Source organism: Corvus moneduloides, chromosome 3 (genome assembly GCF_009650955.1).
Source record: "Corvus moneduloides isolate bCorMon1 chromosome 3, bCorMon1.pri, whole genome shotgun sequence".
Lineage (NCBI taxonomy): Eukaryota > Metazoa > Chordata > Aves > Passeriformes > Corvidae > Corvus > Corvus moneduloides.
The window spans coordinates 107,632,976-107,652,766 of NC_045478.1; the positions used below are offsets into that span (position 1 = coordinate 107,632,976).

Below are 19,791 nucleotides of genomic sequence, written 5' to 3' on the forward strand. Positions count from 1 at the left end.
AAATTCAAATAAACCACAACAGTACTTTAAAATGACAACTGAATTGGTCAGACCTCTAATCTGAAAATTCCACAACCTTGGGGAAATCGAGACCAGTGTGTGATCTATTGCACTCTCTTTGTAATGAGCTAGGCACTCTGAGCTTTTCTCTGACATAAAGTTAATCCAGCTCCATCCACCCTGGGTTCATAATCCAAATTAGGCTCCTTTCTGGGCTTGTTTTCATCTAAGTACAGAATTTGCTGGGTTTTACAAGTAAGTATTTTCCCCCCTCCCTCTTCACAAGCTTACCTCCCTCTCTCTTGCCAAACTCCCTGCCCTTGACTTTCCCTTTCTAAATCACTCTTCCTTCCCATATGATTTCCAAATTAGCCATTGTGTTCCCTTCTCTCTCATCTATCCCATTTTTCCTCACTTCATCCTGTTTCCTTGCCCAATCAAAGATCTCTTAGTAGTTTCCTCATTCCTCATCCCTTCCATCAGTGTTACTTACATGACAGTAGCAGCTCTTTAGAAATCACTTTCACAGTGAGATCCTCGCTGAATTAATCCCTAAGTACACCCTTTTAATAAAAAAAAAGTCCATAATACAGCACTGAGTGTTCACCAGCAGAAGAGGTACTCATTCTAGAGCAACAGACATTGAAAGCCTTGATTATGATCAGTAGAAACTATGAACCACTGCAAAGAGAGTAGGTTTAGAAGCAGCTCTCATGCTGAGTTATTGCTGTTGTAAGTTGAGCAACACTAGCTTTGTATAGGCATCAGCCAGATAATGCAAATGCATCCACTTTGCTTTTGAATCAATGGATTATCTGGCTGTACTTTGTGTGGCAGTGACAGAAATTTGCATCCATCCAGTTTCACAAGTAAATACGTGGTCTTCCTCAGAACTCTTCAATTTAAGAAGCCACTTGACCTGACAAAGAGTTCTACATCATTAAATATCTTCATTTAAGGGAGTGAATTATCTTGAGGAAAGTTCAGCTTTTCAAGATGGCATAACACAGGTAACAGATTCTGGACATGGAGGAATAAAATATCAACACAGATAGAGAAATCCACAGGAAAGAACCGGACCATGGAGGGACTGAAGGCTTGAAAAGTTGCAGACATTACAGACTACAAAAACAAGAGGGAAAATAAAATAACAGTCTTAGATTTATGTTACTGAAGAAATGAAAATAAAAAAGAATCTCAGACTGCTACACTGACATTAATTAAGGTTTACAGCAGCCCTAAGAGCTTTGGCAGACTTGGCCTCACTTTTGTAGGAAAAAAACAACATATTGAGAGATGAAACAGCATTGTCAGAGTGCAAATACAGGGTCCTATTTGGAGGTCAGAATGAGACGTGACTTTGGTCAGTTCCTAGTCTGCATCATAAAAGCAGGATTCAAATTACAGCAATTTCATGCAGCTATAAATGCAATTCCATTACTACCTCTCCTCTTCTTCAATCACAGAGGCTACCTTGTTTCTGTTGAGAGCACAGCACCCCTGGACACTTCTGCAGGGTCAAACCTGCTTCATTCTTCACAGAAAACTGTAAGCTGGTGGTGGCCACATTCTCATTAGTTTTAAATGAAGACTAAAACCAGGGGGATAAGGCCAGTACAGATCCAGCGTAGTGAGATCAGCATGATGCAATTTCTCTCTGAGGTAAAATTATTCAGTTCAGCCATTCACAGAAAATCGTTAAGATTATAAATAAGACTCCAAAGACCAATAAAAGAAGCATAAGGGAAGAGAGAGATAATTCCATATTTACAATGCCTTTATATACATACACATTTATGATCATTGTTTTGGGATTAGGTAAATATTAAGCATCAAGCTTGCCAGGTACCATTTAGTGCTTGTAGTTGGACTTGTCTGCAGACCTCACAGGAGAAATAGGTCTTGGCAAGGCAGTTAGAGAGGGAAAGAATAGTAGATTTACAAGTCTTTAAAAACATTAGTGTGTTACTAAATGCCTTATTATAGGTACTGAGACTAATTAAGTTCTGCAATAGCCATCAGTTTCAGTGAAGAGATCTCTGTGTTCACTAGGATTAAGTTTGCCTCAGCAGCAAGATTTATGTGAAACTACAGTGGAACAGACTATAGAACAAGTGTTGCTCGATTCATACACACTGGTCTTCAGTGTTCTCCTAGAGTGCAACCACTGTGGGCTCCATCTGCAGCTACCTGCAATCTCTTCCAATAACCTAAGTTATTACTGTAGTTCAGGCAACAGCTGTAGGACCCCTTTTCAAATAGTACCACCCCATGTCTATACACACATCCTCTAAACTGGGTGCTCTCTGTTTTTGCAGAGAACTACAAAATTTTGCTCAGGAGACGAACTGCTGTATCAGTACAAACAACATGTGTCTACATAGTGAAGTTTTAGAGAACACAAAAGCCTGGATGCAAAATTTTGTCAACATATAAATGCCCCTCTTGAGTACTTGTCCCTAGGCAGGTAGTAGATCTACCCCTCACAAGCAGGGAAGCATGTGGGGTCTGTCTTGACTTTAGAAATGGTTTGCACACCAAAAGCAGATATCCACAATACTTCACCAAAAACAACAAACCTCCGTCCCTGGAGAGAAAAGGCTGTTTACACTATTATACCAACAATAACTATTGAAACACTCAACATACAGGTTGTTAATATATAAACTACATTGTTTCAACCATATCCTCCTGATTCCACACTATTCCCTCTACTGCTATCAGCTTGCCTAACTTATTGTAAGATACAAATTCCTTATTATCATTAGTTATACTTTAGGTACTGTAAACATTTGTAAAGCTAAGCAATAGGATGAAAATATTATTGTGATATTATTAAAACAAGAACGGGGTGAAACAAACACATGATAATTATGAAAGATATTGGGGTATGTTTGCACAACTTGGGTGTATTTTTAGGACACAGTGTCTTAGTGACAGAATTTACAAGAGAGAAGGAATTTCTGCATGTTACATTAAATTATTTTGTTGGTTTTCTAAATATTCTGAACTAAAGTCTTTCTTATAAGGCAGAGAAAATATTTTTCCATCCCATAGGTGTACGGTGAGAATTACTCATCTGGATAATTCCCAGCAAATAAAAGTGCCACCAGCCACTGTTGGTGTTACCTGTTCCTCACAGCTTCTGTGGCACGACAGCTGACTATAGCCCAGTGGGTGTATCACCAGTTGTTCTGGGGATGCCTGTATATTTCTAAACAGGCTATTAAACAAGGAGAGAACAAATAATTCCTGGGTTTTGTGCTCAACTGCAGCTTGCTTGGGTTTACTGGTAGCCTCACTCAAGCTGAAAAGAATGTGCAACTTCTGTCAAGCAATGCTAGCAGAAACGAGGGTTCAGTTTTAAAACCAGAAATATAGGGAAAGAGACTGCCTTTTCTGGCTATCCATCCTTGTTTGCAAACACTTGATCTGCAATTAAAACAAAGAAAGACTTTATAATTGGCTAAGGAAAACACAGTAACCTAAGAAAATAAGTGAAATACCCACACCCATCATATCTCTGGCATTGGTTCTTCAGTTCACTTCCCTACCAAGCAGTGCCAAAGTCCAAGGAGCTAACATCCCTTTAACTCTTAGTCCTCTTCGTTTTCCCTCTGCAACCCCATTAATGGTTAATCTATGCTCAGGATGAACTTGGATGATGTGTCTCCAACCCCTATAGGAAGTGCTATCTGATCTGGGCCACCTACCCCTGCAATAGCAATCTATTTTTATTGCTGTCATCAGGCATCCCCCACCCCCAGCTTCAAACCCAATTTCCACAAGTTCAGCGGAGAGCCAGCAGGAAATGCCTTACTCTCACTGTAAAACTGCCTGTGTGCCACAGCTTTGGAGCAGGCTCCTACCACAGAGGCACTGCTGTGACTGTAGCAGACAAGGACCAGCAGCACCTCAGATACTGGCACAAGGCTCTTGTCATACCAACGGTGTATCCCAGCACGGGGAGGAAACCCTTTCCTTATTCCCGTCCTCTCAGTTTAATCCTATCCTCTACCTATCACAAGCTCACTTACAGTTGTAGTGGTTTCTAGCATTTCTTGGAGGGCTTTTGAGTAAAAAGCTTTTAGAATTAAATTCTCTGCACATTCCTTCTTTTGCCAAGAGTCTGCTCTGCCATTCTGCATGCACAGGGTGGGAGTCACTGTTCCTCTCTAGCTTCGCACCAGTGACTTTATATACAGCTGAGTGATTCTGAGCAAACATATGGGACTTTAATCACATTGTGAATGTGATAATAATTAATGGGTATGTAAGACTGTTGACGCTTTAGATCAGCTGGTAAAAAAGCCAGTGTAAAAAAAAAAAAAGTGTTATATAGATGCTTGTTACAGCAAAACCCAGTTGAAGGTCATCTGTTGGTTATTGAACTGAAGAAGCAGATGCCTGAGCTGCTTCCTTCCCTTGAGCTCCAGAAGATGCAGGACTTGGTAGGCTTCAGGAGAATGCTGAACTTCACCTACAGCTGGTGACCTTTGGGGGCTGTATGGCCTTCCTCCCCTTCCATCTGATTTCTGAGGAAGGACGAGCTGAAGTTACCCGTTGACTTAGAGATGACATTCCATCCCCTGAGCACCACAGCGCATCCCTGACACCTTTGGCCAGGAGAGCTGCTACCATGTGCTGGTGGGCAGCTGCATTTTCCACCGCACAGGTGGTCCTGCAAAGAGATCAATGCAAAATCCTCTCATGTGCTTCTGCAGTTGAGTCTATACCGCCTTAAAGCAAAACACGTTCATCAACAGGAATATCCTTCAGCTCTCTTAAAGGATATGGGTTTGAAACGCCCGCGAAAGGAGCTTGTTTCCCCGGCGTGTGATGTGGTGGCACGGTGGGCTCCTCGATGAGGAGAGGCACTTCGCCAGTGAGGAGAGAACCGCCACGAGCTGACGCATTTTCTGTCACGTTTTTAAGCCCCCCGAAGTGTGAGACAGCCGGAGTCCGTGCTCGCACCTGGAGCTCGGCAGATCCCCTCGGAACGACAGACAGGCGCCGCTCCCCCCGTCCGCCCTCCTAACCAGGCTGGGATTTTTATTCAAAGGCCTTATTGCTGGGGAGGCGGCTGAGCGGAACCGGGCCGGGCACCGGCAGCGGCTGCTCCCCTCGGCTCGGGGCAAAGCCCGGAGGGATCCCCAGGCGGACGGGCGGGTCCGCCCGGGATAGCCCAGCCCGGGCGGCCGCAGCCTGCGGACAGCCGCGCTGCGGCCTCCGACTCCCGCCCTCTCTCCCTCCCGTATCTCTGGGTCCGCCCGTATCCCTGCATTCCCTGCTGCAGCATCCCCTCCTCCCCTCAATCCCATCAGTAGCGGCGGCCCCGGGCTCGGCTCCCCGCGCTGCGGCGGCGCTCGGCGGCGGCTCCCCCCCGCCGCGGCCGCCATGTTGGGCTGCTGCGCGCTCGGCGGCGGCAGCTGCCGCGTGTGACCGCAGGAGGGAAGGAGGGAGGGAGGGAAGGAAGGAGGGAGGGAAGGAAGGAGGGAGGGAGCGGCGGGGGAGAGGAGGGCGCGGAAGCGGAGAGAGGGAGGGAGCGAGCCGGGGAGGGAGGGCGCCGCCGCTACCCCTCCCCGCCGCCCCGCGCACGCACACACACACACACACACCCCGTACACGCACCGCCCGAGGATGCCCTTTGCCCGGGGGGGCGAAGCCGGGACACCATCGCGCCGCCGGGACTGAAGCCACCACCGCCGCCGTCGCCGCCGTCGGGGCCTCCCGGCCCGCAGCGTGCGGCCGGAGCGGGGACGCCGGCGCTTTCCCTCCGCCCCAGGACGCGCACCGGGAGGAGGAGGAGGAGGAGGAGGAGGGCGCCGTCTCCGCAGCAGCAGCCGCCGCCGCAGCCATGGGAAGGATTTGACAGGGCTCGGAGCGCTTTCGCCGGTGTGTCGGGGCGCGCGTCCCGCCCGCCGCCCCTTGGCGCAGCGGAGGAGAAGGGGGCGACGATGAAGACTTTAGTTTTTTTGAATCACTGAAAAGCCTTAAAAGGAGACTCGGTAAGGAGGAGGAGGAGGAAGGGAAAGGCTGCCCGGGGCAGGACGTGGCTGCGCCCTGAGGAGGGGGGGCTGCGCCCCACCCCGTAGTGGCCGCGGAGGCGCTGCCGGGGCCGGGGGAGGCGGCGGGGGGCGGCGGGGCTGCGCGGCCCCTCATCCCTCCCTCCCTCCCCGCCGGTGTGCGCCCTCATTTCTGCTGCCTTTCGCTTATATAAATACGTAAATACATCTGTTTTTCCCTTCCCGTCCGTCCTGGGAAGCGGAACCGGAGGGGCTGTTAGCCCGTGGTGCTGCGGCGGGGCTCCTCGCAGGATCGCGCTGCATGATCTGCATTGGGAATGAAGGAGAAGACCTTCTTAAATATATAAGTGCGTGTGCCTGTGCACGCACGGTGAAATCGGTGTCAGGCAGTCTCGGTTGAATTTGAGTGCAATTATTATTCTTAAAGCATCAGGAATGCCCATATATATTTTTTTTCCCCCACTTCTTACTCAGCCTATTAATTTTTTTTTTAGGATGACTGTTTTCTTCTCTTAAAAGTCATGCATGCACAGATATCCACACTGTATGTGTGTGTCTGAAACTCCAAGGGTTTAGTTCCAAACTGGGAACACCGAGGTGGGCTGGCAATTAAGGACCGCCGCAGTTTGAGACTTGTTAAAAATACTGTTGACTTCTTTTTAAACGACAAAACCCTCAAAAGTTTTTTTTTGTTGTTGTTTTTCTGACAAAGTAATAATAATCATTAAAAAAGAAACCCCAATGCAAACTGAAACAACCATGTCTGGAGAAGTGCGTTTGAAGCAGTTGGAGCAGTTTATTTTGGATGGGCCAACGCAGACTAATGGGCAATGCTTCAGTGTGGAAACCTTGCTGGATATACTCATCTGCCTTTATGATGAATGTAATAATTCCCCTCTGAGAAGAGAGAAGAACATCCTTGAGTATCTGGAGTGGGGTAAGTTTGAATGTGTTTATTTTGTGTACATCCGTCCATGTTCCTGTCTGCTTTGTATAATGTCTCTGTTATTTATGTGTGAGAGGGGATTGTTTATAACTCAGTGTTTTTACTGGGAAGTGTTATCAGTTTTACTGTATTTAAACGTGGTGGTGGTGCTAAAAAGAAATCTGTATTGGGTTTTTTGCCTTTGAGGTATGCATGTAAAACATACTTTATATTTTTTATTTTTCTTTTTTGACATGGATCAGACTCTTGTACTTGAAGCATATTTGTTTGCCTTCAGGCCCAGCTGTTGAGTTTTGTATCCTAAAGTTGCTGGCAATATAGAATGGTATGGGATAAATTCTCTGATGCCTGGAAGAACATCAATCCTCTGATATGCTTCTGCAGTTGAATCTATACTGCTTTAAAATAAAACATGTTGATGAACAAGAAAATCCTTCAGCTCTCTGAAATGATAAGGATTTGAAACATCTGTGGAGATGGAGAAGATGACATTCTCTTCTTTAACATAAAATCGTTGCTGACTTAAGTAGATTGTTTTTTTCACCAGGAAAATCAAAGTTGAAAAGCCAAATGAAACCCTGTGTGCCCCTGGCACACTTTTCATTTTCTTTATTCATTTTGTGGGAGATAGGGTCTTAGTAAATTTTTCAAGGAAAGCAGGTGAATGATAGTGTGCCAGTTCTTCTTAAGTTGTCACAGAACTGGTTGACTCTATTTTTTTCTTTTTAATTCTTTTTCTTCCTCCTCCTAAACTCAGATGTAAACCAGAAGATGCAGTCTGACATAAGAGCCTTGATGGGAATGGTTACTGTATCTGACCTTCAAACTTCAAAGTCATGCTGCACTTCTCTATTTGCAGACAGAGCCATTTACCACATTTGCTTTGTAATAAATACATCAGCTGTCCTCCTTTATTAAAAAAAGCATATTTTTGAAACACGTAACAGGCGTTTGATTAATTAGGTGGTTCAGCTCTTCAAAATGAAGTTGCTGAGGAAAGACATTGTTTTGATAACTGATCTAACAACTTGAAGCTGATATGTGTGTGTTTTATTTTCCTGCTCCTCTCTGTAGTCATACTGACATCTAAAGGACATCTGACTCAGTAATTAAGTTTCTTGTAGTGTTCATATTGCACTGGTTTTTATTTTCTTATTATTTGGAGGAACAGGCTATAATTAATGCATTCTAGCTAAGGAGGAAATAGTAATTAAAAGTACTTCTGAAGAATCTTCCGTCTAAAACGGTCACTGGCATACAGAAGCTGTGAAAGATTGGGAAAATATGATGGCTCCAAGGGTATTTTCTATGCAGGAACTTAGTGTAGTCTGTAGTGGATCTAGCCAGCTGATACCTTGTAAATAATGATAATAATAGTAATCAAGTTAACCATATATAGGTGATCAGAGCAACGGTGTGTTTAGGACCCGATGTATTGGGTGCTGGTGCTTTCAGTGGTGGTTGTTTGATGGGTAAATGCATCATTGCCAGGCTCTGACGGTACCTGAAGATTTCTGTAATAAGCTTTCCTGTCTGCTGATGGAAAAATACACTGTTTTGGAAAGGCTGGACTGGAATAAGGTTTCTTGCTGGCCTATTTTTCCTGCTATTTTTCCACTCTCATGCTCCAACTGTGCCTTAGCAGGACTTTTAAGCATCAGAGAAGACCAGTTGCTCCCATTTCCAGGGCTGAGTTGCTATGGTCCTCTGTCTGCTCCCAGTTCTGCTGTCCAGGCTTCTGCCCTGGGAGCTTTTTCAGGAGGGTTTGTGACATGGAAGAGCCAGTGGTTGCTAATACTTGCTGGTGGAAGTGTCTGTGTGAATGATGTGAATGTCTTTATCCTGCAAACACTCCCAGGAGTGCCTGCTCTGAGGGCCAGCCCTTCTAGTGAAACTGGCGGTCTCTGGCATTCCTGTTGGGATCAGGGAGTTGGCAAAATCAGGCTCTTAGAGATGTCGGGTACCCTCCAGTGCTCTGGTGAAGTTACTGAGGGTACCCTGTGCTCTGATATAATCATGACCTCTCATATCTCTGTCCCCAGAAGGGGAAACAATGCAAGTGGTTGATTAGAAAGAGGTTGTATGTGGTTTTAAAGTCAGAGATGTGCTGAGTAGTGGCAGAAGTGGAAGGCTGGCAGCCAAAGATCATGGACTCTGCCCCCACCTCTCTGAAGGACTCAGAGTTGAAGTGCTTTCAGCTCAGTTTTTTTCAGCTCCTCTATTTGAACAGCAGGAAAAATAGCACAAATTTTACACCAGGGAGTTCTGAAAGCTGCTGCATATGAAGCGCTCTTGGGTTTGAATGTACCATATAAAATAGTGTGTATTAATTTATTTTTCCCATCAGTGAAATAAAACTTGGGGCCTGGTATATCTACTGGTGGATGTCAGTTGGATGCTGGCGTTTTGTGGGTTTCTGCCAAACATCCACAGATTTGCTCGATTACTGTGGAGAGTGCAATCTGAATGTATTGGAACTGGTCAGGGAATGGTATGAACTGGTATGTTTATGTGTTTACAAAATGCAAAATACATATTTACTCCTGTGAACTGATTGTCATCTTAAGCTTAAACTGCCTTTTTAAAAAAATAAATTTTTCTTTCTAGATGTAAATAAGGTTTATTTATATAGTATGTTATTTTTAAGAAAAGGCTAATAAACAGCTGTTGAGTGATCACAGACTCCTGTTGAGCAGCAAATAATTTTTTCTTGCTTTTCAGCAATGTAGTTTTGAGGTGTTACTGTTTGGTTTTGTGGAGGGTTTGAGCTTGGGTTGCATTTGTGGATGTGTATTTTTATATGTTTTGGGTCTGAGATGTTACCTGCTGTATTTCATGTAAGACTGAACCACAGTCTGATTTTTTGGGGGAAAGGTTTAGGAGGTATTCTACCATGGAAAAGCTAATGTCTTAATGACAGCCATGTGACTGCTGCTATATTTAGGAGAACTAAGAAGATTTATGTTCTAGTACTTAGATCTTTTAGGACTACTTATGAACTTGTAATCTAGAACTATAACTTATTTAAAAAATGAGTAAGGGTAAAAGAACTGAGATCTGAACTAATTGTTCATGTTTTGGTTTGATACTGCAAGTTTAACTCAGCAAGTGGAGAGAGTAAGGTCTCTACAATGTGTAGTTGAGTTTTAAATTTTTGTAGGATTTCAGTTTTTTTTGGTGCTTGAAATGACATTAGACTGGTTAGAAGTGTGAGGTTAATTATTTTATGGTTCAGAATCTGCTTTGCTTCTAAAATCCTATCTTTGGCTTTAAGTGAAAACATAATTTCATTTCATCCTTTTATGCAGTATTAATTTTGTGACTTGTTAATAAGATGATTTGATTTTGTTGTTTATATTATATAGGTATCTTATATGCTAAGACAGCCATGAAAACAGCCATTGTATTTGTGTTCTGAGGGTTAAATCAGGGCACATTTTGAGATAACAGGAAGAAACTGGAACACTTAGATTTGGCTTGTTCTATGTATTTGATGCAAGTTTTCATTTTTATCTCTATTGATAGTTGTATTTGTGATTTGGAAAAGGGCTTGTCTAATTATAGCAACTGGAGCTTACCAGAAAAAGCTGTTGAGAATTCCAAGCACTTTGCTTTTTCTTTTCTACTTGTGTGTGAGTTGCCACGCTGACACAAGAGTGTGAGGGAGGTAATGAAGACTGATAAGGTGAACTTGAAAGAGAAATACAGTGATAAAAAGAAGCTTTTGGAGATGTTTTGGTTCTGGGAAAACTTCCTTTTTAATGGCTCCAGTTTGAATTCCTTTTGAAAAGAAACTAGAACAATGTTATTTAGGATATACTGAAAGAATAGTAGAAAAAACCTCAAAATGTGTGGAGATGAAAGTGAGGGAAGATGGAAGGCACCACGAATACCATGGTGAGGTCAGTGATTTGATTAAATATGTGCTCTTGTTGGAAAAATATAAACTGTCCTTTAATAAAATTTTTGTTTGGTTGGTTTTGTTTAGTTTATTGTTGGTTTTGTTTGGTTTAGTTTTTTGTTGGTTTTTGGTTTTTTCCTACCAAAGAAAGCTTTGGAAGATGTATTAAATTGTTCTCATTTCGTCTTTAGTAGAACTGAAATGTGTGGTGTTTATGCAGTGCTAATAGGGTCATACACTATACTGTCATCATTGGTCTCATACTTTTTATTCAGTTGTGCAGCACCTGTTCTGGATATTGAAAATGGTTCTATCACCATACAACCAATTTTTCAAGATAGGGTTGTGGAGAGGTGATCTCTCTCATAGTTTTTCTTAAGAAAAAATGGTAAACCTCTTTTTGAGCTCGGTTTGTTTTTAAATTTTAGTAATGAAAGAATGTCTCTAGGTTTCTACACCTCTTCTTTGTTATTCATCCCTATATAGGTCCTGAACAAAATCACAGTCATTTTCAGCTATGAGTTGCTTATATTTTGTTTTTAAAACAGACTGTTAAAAAACAAGCATTCATTTAGGTCCTATTCTTAGCAGACAGTAGAAGACTTAGCACTCAACTTCTTAAAGTTTTGTTGTTTTGGTTTTTTGTAAAATAGACTTTGGTGCTCAGTACTTTCCAACCTTAGTACTATCTAACCCATTAGAAATACCTCTTTTTTTCCTAATTACATTTTGAAAGATACCAACTTCTTTGTAACCTAATCATAAAAATAGGAATACCTCTTGGTCTGACATAAACAAAACCAGTTATTCAGTTCTTTCTAGGAAGGAATGAGCATCTTGCTTGTCAGGGCCACTTAAAGTGCTTAAGCATATGCCTTATTTTAAATGTGAGTTTTTTCATTGCTTGCAGCTGAGCCATATGAAATGATGGTGCTCCGTCAGTGTAGAAGACGTTGTGGCATTTTTGACACATAAATTTCTGACATTGATTACAATAGCACTTCGCTGCATATTTTATGTAATCTGTTGTTTCTGTTACACAGCTGCAGCAGCAATTAAATGCTTTTTATTGATTTGGGTGAAAGAAGGAGGTTCTTCAGTGCTCACAAGTAGAAACGACCTTCAAATGTCCATGTTTCAGAATATTGTGTAAACATCTATAGAGATGCAGTTCTACACCAAATTACTTGAGAAAGAAGGAAACAGTATTTGTGGGAAAATACATAGAAGAATGGTTACCCATGCAGGCTTTAGTGTTAGGTAGCTCTGTGTTTAAGGTCTATACTGTTTAAGTTGTGATTTTTTTCCGCATTTATTTTGGTTTTGATTCTTTTCTTGAACACAGTAAAATAATTACTGTAAGTTTACCAACAGTTCTGATGTGATCAGATGAGCTGTGAGACCATCCAGTTAATTCTACTTGTTTTGTATTAGTTTCCAGTAGAGTGAGGCATTAATCCAATGTAACATGTTTGTTTCTTTACACATTTTCATTATACTAAGTGTTTTTTTAAATAAAACCTTAATTTTTAAGTAAAAATAAATTTAAAGGGTGTTCTTTTTTGGCTGTTTCTGTTCTGTTGGGCAGGGAAAGTTTGGAAGTACTCCAAGGGTGCCTGTTTTGGGGCATATTTGGGGTATGTGTCTTCAGGTTGACTGACTTCTGTCAGTAATGTCCTGTTTGTTGCAAAGGAGTACAGCTTGCTTGGATAGAAAGCTAACTAATACTTAGTTTCCAGGAATTTTAGAAATGCCTTTATTCTGTACAGAAATTCCTCGCATGCTTTGGTCTAATGGGGACAAATGGAGAAATACAATTATATGAGTTAGTCTGCTCAGTGGGCATTATAAACCTCATGACAACACAATAAATTCCCTGTTACTAGGACATTTCATGTTTAAGGGTTAATCCAGTAGGTTTTTTTTATGGTATGATCATAACTGTAAAATGTACTGCTGAAGGTGTGTTTGAATTTTTAACCTCTGTGTAGGATATGAGGCTGTGGGTGTGTGTACCTGACTAAGCTCCTTCCTTGTATTTTGACCCTTCTGTCCTGGATTTAATGACGTATTTTTTTATAACCTGCAGCATATTATTATATCACAGTTGACTGTAGTATGGATACTGTGCTCTAAAAGCAATGAGCTTATTTGGCCCAATATAGTTCAATTCTTTGTTTAACATATATATTTTTTCTTTTTTTACAAAGATGGGTAGAAGCTACCTTTCTTCCTGAAGCTCTACCTCGCACCCATTGATCAGTGTTTGAATCCTGAATAGCAGCAGCAAATAACAGTAATTTCACTACTGAGTCATATCTGTGGCTGGAGAGACCAGTGTTGTTTGAAATTTTCTTGTGAATAAATTGCAAATATAGGATTTCTAGATAGAAAGTGGATGCAGGCTACTATTCTGGAAATCATTGTCCCCATATTATTTTCTGAAAGTGAACTGTAATAAATTATCCTGGATGTGTCTTTGAAAAATATTAACTATTCTTAGCATCCCTAATTGCTTTTATCATGTAAAAAATTTACAGTCTCCATTTGTGCAGAAAACTTCCAGAAGCAATTAGATCCTGCTGCCAAGCTCTAAAACCTGACTAAAAAAGCTACAGTGGATAGCTGAGGCAGAATTTAAAGAAAAGGCCAGTTTCTAGACTAAGTTTTATCTTTTGGCAAAGCAAGCATTCCTTCCTATAAGCATTTGTACTTGTTTAATTTGATTTTCTTTTTCTGGCTGAACAACTGGAATATTTTGTTCTACTCTGGTCTAACTTACCTCAGCACGTTATTTTTCTAAAATCCTCATTAAGCTTGGGAATGCCACTAATGTGGACCAAAATCTTTAAAAAATGCAAGTGATTTAGGTCAGTCATGTGCAATCTTTTGTTAACGACAAGATTTTTATTTCAAATAGTTTAAACATGACATTAGGCTTAATAATAACTGCAAAAATCTTCTATTCAGGCAGGTCAGTTTGCTTTATTTCTAGTAATACAGCCTAATTAGGTGTACTAGCAGTCACCATGGATAAAATCCACATGAGGTATATCCAGACTCCTATGACATTGTGTTTCGTAATTCTTCCTTATCCATATCCAGGCTTCCAGTTTGATTTAAATTAGTTTTGTTACACAATATTGCAGATTTATTTTATTCTTAGGGATCAGCTTTTTAGTGCACCTTCTCTTGGCAGCTTTTTGAAAAGCTTTTCATGGGGACCTTGTAGATATTATAAACTGCAGTATTTCTGTGGGCCATTTTGAGGGAAAAAATTTATTTTGTTCATCAATTTAGTGGAGATGTACAGTAATATTTCTGTAGAAATAAAAAGTGAGTTTAGTGTGCCATTCCAAGTGGGAGAGGAAAAAGCATTCGTAGATGTTAATAACAGTAATTACATTTCCTTCAAATGTTGTGGGATTAGAGCAGCAATGCTTTGTTGGTCTTTTGTTCAGTTTCCTTTCAGTCTCAGAGATCGAGGCTTGGAGGAGGATGTGGTGGAGGGCCTCCATTTCTGAGTCCTTCCTCCTTTCCTTCCTCTGTGGTTTTCCACAGACAGTGTTACTCCAAAGCAGCTTACTTGCTCAACTGAGGCCTCGTGCGTTTCTTCCTTGCTTCCATTCTGTTGCTTTTCATCCCATCTAAATCTCAGTTTGTGTTTCTAATATGGTGTGGATATCCATGTGTCAGTCTGATCTTCTCATGGTGAGAATCTTGGTTTCTGGATTTGGATTGTTTTTTTCCTTTGTTTTTCCCTAGTCATTCCCAAGCTTTCATGATTTGTTGGCCAGATTCATAATATAGAGATTATTATAGTGTATGGAGAACAGTAGCAAAAAAGTTGTCACCTGTGTGAAAAATACACACAGGCCTTACCCACCAGTGCATCCATGGAGTATCTCCTGTAAACACCCCGTACATTTCTTATTAGATCAATTGATTTACTGTCACTAATCATTTTGCCTTGTTCGCTTTTGTAGAACTGGTGCCTTGGGCTGTTTGTTCTGGCTATGAGTAAGAAGTTGGGATCTGTTTTGCTCCTGTAGTCTAAATAAGATGAGACTTAAGTGAGAGTATAACCTTATCATTTTAATACCTGAAACTAAACTAAAAAAGTGAAAGGAAGGGTGGCAATTACTCTGCACAGTGGTTTAAGAAAATGTCATTTGTGCTGTGGGGACACCACAGTCCCAAGGTATTTCCTGTTCTTGCTCATTAAAGTTCTTTCACCTTTACCACGCTGCCTTTTGTAAATAAAGCACTGTGTTGTCTGAATGTTTGGCAGGACACATAGTAACAAGAGCAGGAGGAGGAAATAGAAGTCAGTATTTTGATTGCAACTCACTGGTTTTATCTTGGGTGGGGAGTGACTTGACGGTGTCCTAAGGCTGATCCTAAATCCACTGATCTTTGTTCTGCTGGTGGTTGTGTGGGCAGAGGGACACAATCCAGTTGAGAACCAACCCTGCAAAAGCACGTTGAAATGTGTCACTATGGTTCTGTGAAGATGTTGTAGTGGTGTTTGTATAAGAGAAAGGGGCTAGGACTGTGACAGCCCAGACTTTTGTGTCTTCACCTACTGCAGCTCCTGTGCTCCAGGCTGGTTGCCTCTCAGATCCCTTTAGCCGACAACAGAGCTACAATTTGGAAAGAAATTTTGAGGCTACCAGCTTCTCCTGATGGATATTTGGTGTAGAAATTCAGTGAGCCTTATTTTTTTTCCACAACAGTTTCCAAAACTTTTCTTTTTGCCATGAGAAAGTTTTTAATCATGAAGAGGGATCTTCAAAATAACTGTCTGATTTTGGTGATGGTAATTCCTTGGAAAAAAAAAAGTGTTGGTGTATTTGTGTGTTCTGTGCTGTTTGCCATAGTGTCACTCAGTGCCTTTACACAGTTTTCCTTGTATACTTTGTAACTGAAAGACAAGGAGTCTTATGTTAACACACTTGGAATAGTTCTGTTTTATTTCCCCCAACTTTTAGAAAACACATGATGTACTATTTTGTGCTTTTTTTAAAAGACCCTTTTATAATTTTGATAGGGACTGACACAAAAGAGACTTGTTTTCTCTTTAAACTGATATGTTAGAGGAAATTATAGTAGCTGCTTCCTATGCAAACAAAAATTTGCAGAGAAAACCATTATCATTTTGCTGTTGTGTCATTCCACCTCCAAGACTGACTATTTTCACCTTCCCATCTAGCAGCCACTTTTGGGTAACAAAAGATGTACTTCTAAATTTCTGCATCTTTATAAAAGTCATAATTTTACTCTTGAAATTAAATCAGTCAAATGGGTTTTTCTGGATCTAAGTAGGCTGGCTAAAAAATATACTCTCTATGCTCTTGTGTGTTACTGGTTTTTCTGAAAATAAGGAATGACTATCTCCATTGATGATAATTCATACTCTGAAAATGCAAACTTTATTTAGAGTTAAGGTAACAAAGAGAAAATGGTATGCAATGTGTATTACCGTAGCTGGTGTGTATTATTTCATTAACTTGATATTTCTTGGTTAACTTTATCTTTGAGTAACACTTTGACTTCAGAGAAAATGATCTGGGAACCAGTTGCTTTTGATGGTGTAGCTTCTTAGGTACTTCAGTGAGTATCTGTGCAGATACACTGTTGAGTATATGCTGCAGGAACTCATGGTAAGGCTTGAAAAGTCTCTTCCTGGCTGATTTAGCAGAGATGTCATCTGATCTTAGCAGCAGTAGCCTAGTGCTTAAACTTTCGGGGGGAGAAAAAAGTCTGCAGCAGGGGCAAGGAGTTGATTTGCTGTCTAGCTACACTGTTCCTGAATTTTTTACATTCTTCTTCTCCAAAGCTAAGATCATGTAATGGAATTTGTATTATTTGCTGACAATACTGCATTCACATTGTGATCCTTGGCACTGCCAATCAGAGGGAACTCTTCCAATAAAGTCTTGATATAGTACTTAAAAATTTGCTTTAATTTCACCATTAAGTTTTCTTGATAAGGAAACAAACAAGTCGAAGGAGTTTTGGCTTTATCTTGGTCATGTAGTTAGTGTAGTCAGTAAATGTATTTAACCATGTGTATGATCATAGTTATAATTACAAAAGGTTCTTAAACAGTCCAAAATCTACATGGTATGTTGCTGCCCATTGATTGGTTCTAAAGCCTCAATGCATTCAGCTCTTAACCAGGCTGAATTTGTGGCACTAAGGCCTTTTGTTGACATCAAAGTGTCATATGATTATTCAAAACTTGCATAATTTTATTCCATGTGACCTTGTGATTTTTTTGTTCTCCATCTACCTTAATTAGGAAGTAGAATGTTTATTGATAATTCTTACTGGTGACAGGTCATGATCAGAAAAATGTAATTTTACACTTTAAAACCTAGGCATTAAACATATGTAATTCTGTCTCTAAAAGAAAGTTTCTTGTCTTGTGTCTTTCACTTCAGAGAGGGGTTCCATCTTTTGGGGATTTCCTTTTTTTTTTTTTTTTTCTTGTTTCAGGAAGCAGTAAGCAGTTTTCTCTAGTATGTCACTGTCAGATCCGGTTGGATCAAATTAATTCGTGTGTTTGGATCAAATTAATTCATGTGTTTGGATCAAATCAATTCGTGTGTTTGGGGAAAGTATTTTCTTTAGTAGCTTTGATGTTATCCTGCTGATTCTTAAAGCAGTGAAGAAAACTTTGTGACTGCTAGATTTGCATGGCACTTTTGCTAACATTAGGCTACCATTTGTTACTGCTTTTACTTTAGATTTTCAGTTTCTCTCAGACACACCTTCTCCAGCTCCTTCTGTATTCCCTGTCTCTGGCGTGTGAAATCGTGCGCTCTTACAGCGACGGGGTGCAAAGGTCATTCTTAGCATGGTTCCTGCATAAGGGGTACAAAACCATTTCCTATGGGAAGCATCAGAGGAAATTTGCAGGAGATGGAAGATGGTAAATGAAGAAATTTTGGCAAAGCTACAAGGATTTCTTCTTGGTATGCCAATCATTGTTTTCAGTAACACCCCCACCACCATCCCGCTAAAGGCTTGTGGCAGAATTTTCATTACCTTCAAGAGAAGCAGGGTCAAACTGCACATTTGAATTTAGCATAATAACTTATCACAGGTTATTATGTGGGGTCCTTTGTATGTGTGTGTGTTTGTAGAACACAGTGCAGAAGAGCTGCATTGCTACTACCTGGTGTCCCTTCTCAGAGTATTCCCATCAGACAGAAATATTTGAAGTCTGTAAGTGTGCTGCTTGGTGACATTTTCAGACTCACAATTTCAACATAAGCCTTGACAAATAAGCCCAAATTCTCTTTTCTCTTTGCCTTAGTGAATGTCTCATACCATATTTTTCTATGCCAGGCACTTAAAGGCCTAGGTGCTATTTTCCCTGCTGCTTTTTTCTCTTTGAGAGGAAAACAGCCTCTCCACTGAAAGGCCATTTCCCAGGTGGTATGTCAAGATTTCAGAAAGTTTAGACATCTGAATGGGGATGGATTGATCACGTGGTAGGCATTGACTTTAATAGCTATGAGCCAAAATTATCATGTCTGTCTGGCAGGAAGAAGAAGAAGGCATTTCTAAGCCTAATTCTGCTCTCAGTTAGTGGAGATAAGCATGATGTTAATTCACTGATATCCTCATGATATTAAAGCAGTTCATATTTGCTGCTGAACTTCTAAAGAAAGCCAAACCATTTGAGGGCCTTAACTCGTTAAGTATTTAAAACTAGACTTCGATAACTGTAGCTTTTTCTAGATGTCAAGAGAGAATATTTTCTTCATTTTGCTTCACATTTTTATAGTATACTTTTAAAATGTATATTTATTTCTAGGTTGGGAAGGTTGTAAATATACTTTTTTTTCTTCCAGTTACTTTCCTGGTGAGAAAGTAATTTACAGTAATATTGGGTACTTGCATATATTACCTTGAAAACCTGTCTGAGGAAAGTATGTGATTATTAGCATTTTAAATGTCTCTGCAAAGAAATGGAGGCACTGCTGTGATCTGTGAAGGCAATTTGAAAATTCAGTGGAAAAGCAGTTTCTAGGATCCAGGTTTATGTTTGTGTTCCTTCCAATTTAATTTTTTTTTCTTCAAAGTTTTTTGAAATGTTTGTTGTGGAAATTCCTGAAGGTGTGGGTGGCTTGTAACTTCTGTGTGTTTAAGGGCTTTATTTATTTGCTTAAATTTCCAGCATACTGTTAGGGAACCCTTTTTAGTCTTACTTCTGTGATCCTGTTGCTGTGATGTCCTCTTTGCTCCCTCTCCTGTACCTTTAGCATTGTACAACTTGAAGCAGTGGCAATTGTTTTATTTCTCAGAAGGGAAGTGCTCTTTTCTGCAGTGGTCAGGTGGATGCTTGCCAGAATTGTGTTTTGAGCAACTGTTTATGTGTGTTGAACTTGGACCTCCATAAAAATTAGTCTTTTAACTCATACGGTGGTTTGTTTGTACCTCACCTTTTCAAAATCTTTCCTGCAGCCCTGTGGTATGCATGCCACTGGCATTTCAGAAACGTTGTCCTGGAGCGTCTTAACGTCTTACATAAATTGAAATGCATACATTTAAATCTTGTCTCATACTTCCTGTTTATGGAACAGGTCTGCACTGTGCCCTGCTGCATGTTAGGGTGTAGCTTGTGTGGACTTCGAGGAATACTGATGGTTGTGGTGTTGGAGCAAGTTAACTGTCAGGCTGCAAAACTCAGATCATTGCTGCACTAGAAACTTTCCCACAAAATTTCGTATGCTTTCAGGAAGTCAAATATGATGTCAACAGAGATAACCAGAAACTCTTTGATTATAATCTCCAACTAATGCTGGAAGTTACCTCCTGGAGAGCTGTATCTGTAAAGGTATTGGTCAAAAAAGTTTTAACTGAAGGTTGAGGCAGGTTCTCCTAAAACCTTGTACTTAATCATC

The 19,791-nt window shown here is 40.7% G+C and overlaps 1 protein-coding gene across 10 annotated transcripts in view; it reads left to right on the top strand.

Annotated features, from left to right (window-relative positions):
- The first annotated feature begins 5,524 nt into the window (after window positions 1-5,524).
- The window catches only part of CDC42BPA (CDC42 binding protein kinase alpha), a 184,279-nt gene continuing 170,012 nt past the window's right edge, over window positions 5,525-19,791 (top strand). For 6 of the 10 annotated variants that reach the window (XM_032103260.1, XM_032103263.1, XM_032103264.1 and 3 more), the window contains exons 1-2: window positions 5,526-6,008; window positions 6,521-6,963. In XM_032103260.1, the coding sequence (XP_031959151.1) occupies window positions 6,768-6,963 (196 nt within the window). In that variant the 5' untranslated portion in view covers window positions 5,526-6,008; window positions 6,521-6,767. Of the gene's footprint in view, window positions 6,009-6,520; window positions 6,964-19,791 lie in introns of all 10 variants that reach the window. The other 4 variants (XM_032103270.1, XM_032103268.1, XM_032103269.1 and 1 more) reach the window with 2 other exon arrangements.